Genomic DNA, 3,179 nt, shown 5'->3' on the forward strand with positions numbered 1-3,179 from the left:
CGCATTACGACTCGTTTGGATTGGCTCCGGTCAGTTTGTATAATTGTTAATTAATTATTGTTATTATTAATTAATTATTAATTACAGGGGCTGGCTAGCAGTGGTGATTCAGGTGGTAGTGGTGTGGCAGCCATATTAGAACTAGCCAGACTCTTCTCAAAGTAAATATAATCATTTCTTGTATTAACATTCTCCCCCCCCCTCTCTCTCTCTCTCTCAGTTTATATTCCAATCCTTACCATAAACCCAAGTACAATTTATTATTTGTATTGACTGGAGCTGATAATTTCAATTATTTTGGAACCAAATACTTCATTGAGGACATGCTTGAAGATGCAGGTCCTAATTAATATTCATCACCTCCAATTAATTGATCAATTAATAGATAATTATCTTTTAAGTGAAGCCGACTACACGCTATGCCTTGATGCCCTCGCTGGGGGGTCTGATATTTTTCTACATGTTTCCAGACCCCCCAAGGAGGGGACTAAAGGACAGGAACTAATGGCCAGAATGAACGAAGTAAAAAAGAGAATTATCTAACTTTTAACTTTTACCATCTCCCCCTCCCCCCTCTCTCTAAGTCCCTGTCATTAGTGGCAGGTCTTTCCAGTGTGACTTTGAATCATAAGAAGATTAGGATTGGTGATGATGCTTTAGCTTGGTCTCATGAGAGGTTCTCACTCCGTAAGGTCCCAGCTGGCACTCTATCACACTTCTCTCATCACTCGGACATCAGAAGAAAATCAATGTTCCATACCAGGTGGGTGGGGCTATCAATTAATTAATTATTATTATTAATTACACAGTACTGATGTGGATGGTCTCAGTGCTAGTGTCCAGTTGATTGCTGAGTCAGTGGTGAGACACATACTGCCTGAGATTAATGAGATGGTAATTAATTAATTAATAATAATGAATAATTAATGAGTTTCAATTAGGATAGCAACTATACCAGTGGAATTTTCACAGGTCAAATGGTAAGTCATCAAGATTAATTAATTAATTATTATTATTTATTAATATTTTAGTCAGTACATACTGATAGTCTTCAGTCATGGTTGGATTATTTATCTCAAACTGGGCGGTCCCAGCAATCTTTATTAAATAAGGATCATCCATTACTGCTCAGTTTACAGCAGGTATACTTGTATCATGTGCCTGTCATGTGATCTGTTCCTATAGACACTATCAAGTTATGTTCATGAGGTATCAACTTTCACTCATAAACCTGATAAAAGGTAACGATGATGTCATATTGTGTCATAATGAGTCATCACTCCTCCAGTGATCCAGAGTTTGTGATATACACTCAGTCAGTGAGTATCATGCACTCATACAGGTATGTGATGTCATATGATGTCATTTGTGATGTAATTTGATGTCATCATGTAGTGTGAAGCCAGCAGTACTTGACCTAGTGTTAGCGATCAGTATATTGTGTTATATGGGAGGAGTCTATCTGTTAGTAATGGTAAGGACTGGTTATATTATAATCAATTCTCTCCCTCTCTATTTCTAGTATTTTTCAAATATTAGTCAACTTATAAATGAAGTTAAGTATAGGGTGAAAGCTAAGAGGGATTAGTTCAGTACACTCACTGTACCAATGTATGAGTATTGAACAATGGATGAGTATGATCTCTGACTAGTTTGTGTGTCTTGAATCAAATCAACAATTCTATAATTAATATTATTATTATTATTATTATTATTATTATTATTATTATTATTATTATTATTATTATTATTATTGTTTTTGTACTAGTGTGAAACTGATTTTGTAGCTAATGAAATTTGTACAGAGTACATCCAGTTTGAGCTGATTCTGACTTCAATTTTTCAAGTTACGGCCATTTTAAGAAAATGCCAAAAATCTAAAAAATACCCAAGGCTATAGCCCATGGTTTTTTTCAAAAAATGGCTCCAAAATCACCCCAAATTTTTATTACATTTTCTGATACATATTGATCTCCTTATGCTGTGTAGAAAGTTTGAGCTGATTCTGACTTCAATTTTTTAAGTTACAGCCATTTTAAGAAAATGCCAAAAATCTGAAAAATACCCAAGGCTATAGTCTATGGTTTTTCCAAAAAATGATTTTATAAATCTTTAAAAATGCTCCAAAATCCCAGTACTTAGTAAAGGGATTTTGGTCAAATTTTTAGCAAAAAAGGATAAAATTCCTGTTCATAATGTTGCCATTAATTATGCGTGGGTGGTATCAGTTGAAGGTGTGGCTCATTAAAGAGATCGATCGATCACCCAAGGAGCAGTAATGGCGGACACTCCACCGTTTGACTTGTTCTCTTCTCATGACTTCACTCCTCCTCCTCTCCCTCCTATTGACGATGAGGAAGAGGAACAGAGAGAAGGAGGTGCCTTTGATCCTACTCGTAAAGAGAGGGACCTATTCTCCAGCAGAGAAGAAGAGAAAGACTCACTTCACTTTGACCCTGGTCCCTCTCTCCTCCCTAGCCCTCCTCCTCCTCTACCAGCCCCAGCCCCTGACCCACCGACCCATGTCATTGGTATAGACCTTGGTACCACATTCTCCTGTGTCTCAGTATGGGAGAATGGTCACCCGGTAGTCATTGCTAATAAAAATGGAAAGAGAACCACTCCCTCTTGGGTCTGCTTTACAAAGGACATGGTGTTTGTTGGTGAGGCTGCATTCAGCAAAGGCTCTCGACACCCAACCTCAGCCATTTATGATGCTAAGAGAATGATAGGAAGGAAGCTGAGTGATGAAGCCATACAACAGTCACTCAAGCTGTGGTCCTTCACAGTGACGGAGTATAGAGGAGGGAACTGTGCCATTCAATTGAAACCTGACGTAGCACCTTCAGGCCACACACAAGTACTTTGTCCGGAGGAAATCTCGGCCTATGTACTCGCCAACATGAAACAGACTGCAGAGGATTATCTTGGTTGTCCGGTGACAAGAGCTGTCATTACAGTCCCCGCCTACTTTAACGACGCCCAGCGCCAGGCTACCATTGATGCTGCCAGTATAGCTGGTCTTAAAGTTGAGAGGATCATTAACGAACCAACCTCAGCTGCTCTTGCTTACGGTATTGAGAAGAAATCCACCGAAACCAAAGCCCAGACCTTGCTAGTGTATGACCTGGGGGGTGGTACTCTTGACGTTACAGTTCTGATAGTGGACGGGCAAGTTT

General features: G+C 38.9%; 2 protein-coding genes across 2 annotated transcripts; both read left to right on the top strand.

Annotated features, from left to right (window-relative positions):
- Positions 1 to 5: 5 nt before the first annotated feature.
- On the top strand, positions 6 to 1,718 carry LOC105315638 (nicalin-like; the record flags this gene model as incomplete). Its single annotated transcript, XM_011410351.2, has 12 exons — positions 6 to 29; positions 88 to 161; positions 221 to 339; positions 386 to 522; positions 585 to 763; positions 810 to 894; positions 942 to 980; positions 1,032 to 1,142; positions 1,186 to 1,241; positions 1,289 to 1,342; positions 1,396 to 1,474; positions 1,523 to 1,718. Coding segments are annotated over 12 exons (1,023 nt in total), but the record flags the coding sequence as incomplete, so codon positions are not given.
- Positions 1,719 to 2,262: 544 nt separating this feature from the next.
- On the top strand, positions 2,263 to 3,175 carry LOC100638748 (heat shock 70 kDa protein BIP3-like; the record flags this gene model as incomplete). The annotated part of the gene is made up of 1 exon (XM_003391443.2): positions 2,263 to 3,175. A coding segment is annotated over exon 1 (897 nt), but the record flags the coding sequence as incomplete, so codon positions are not given.
- Positions 3,176 to 3,179: the final 4 nt, after the last annotated feature.

Source organism: Amphimedon queenslandica, unplaced genomic scaffold (assembly GCF_000090795.2).
Source record: "Amphimedon queenslandica unplaced genomic scaffold, v1.1 AMPQUscaffold_9102_Cont18955, whole genome shotgun sequence".
NCBI lineage: Eukaryota > Metazoa > Porifera > Demospongiae > Haplosclerida > Niphatidae > Amphimedon > Amphimedon queenslandica.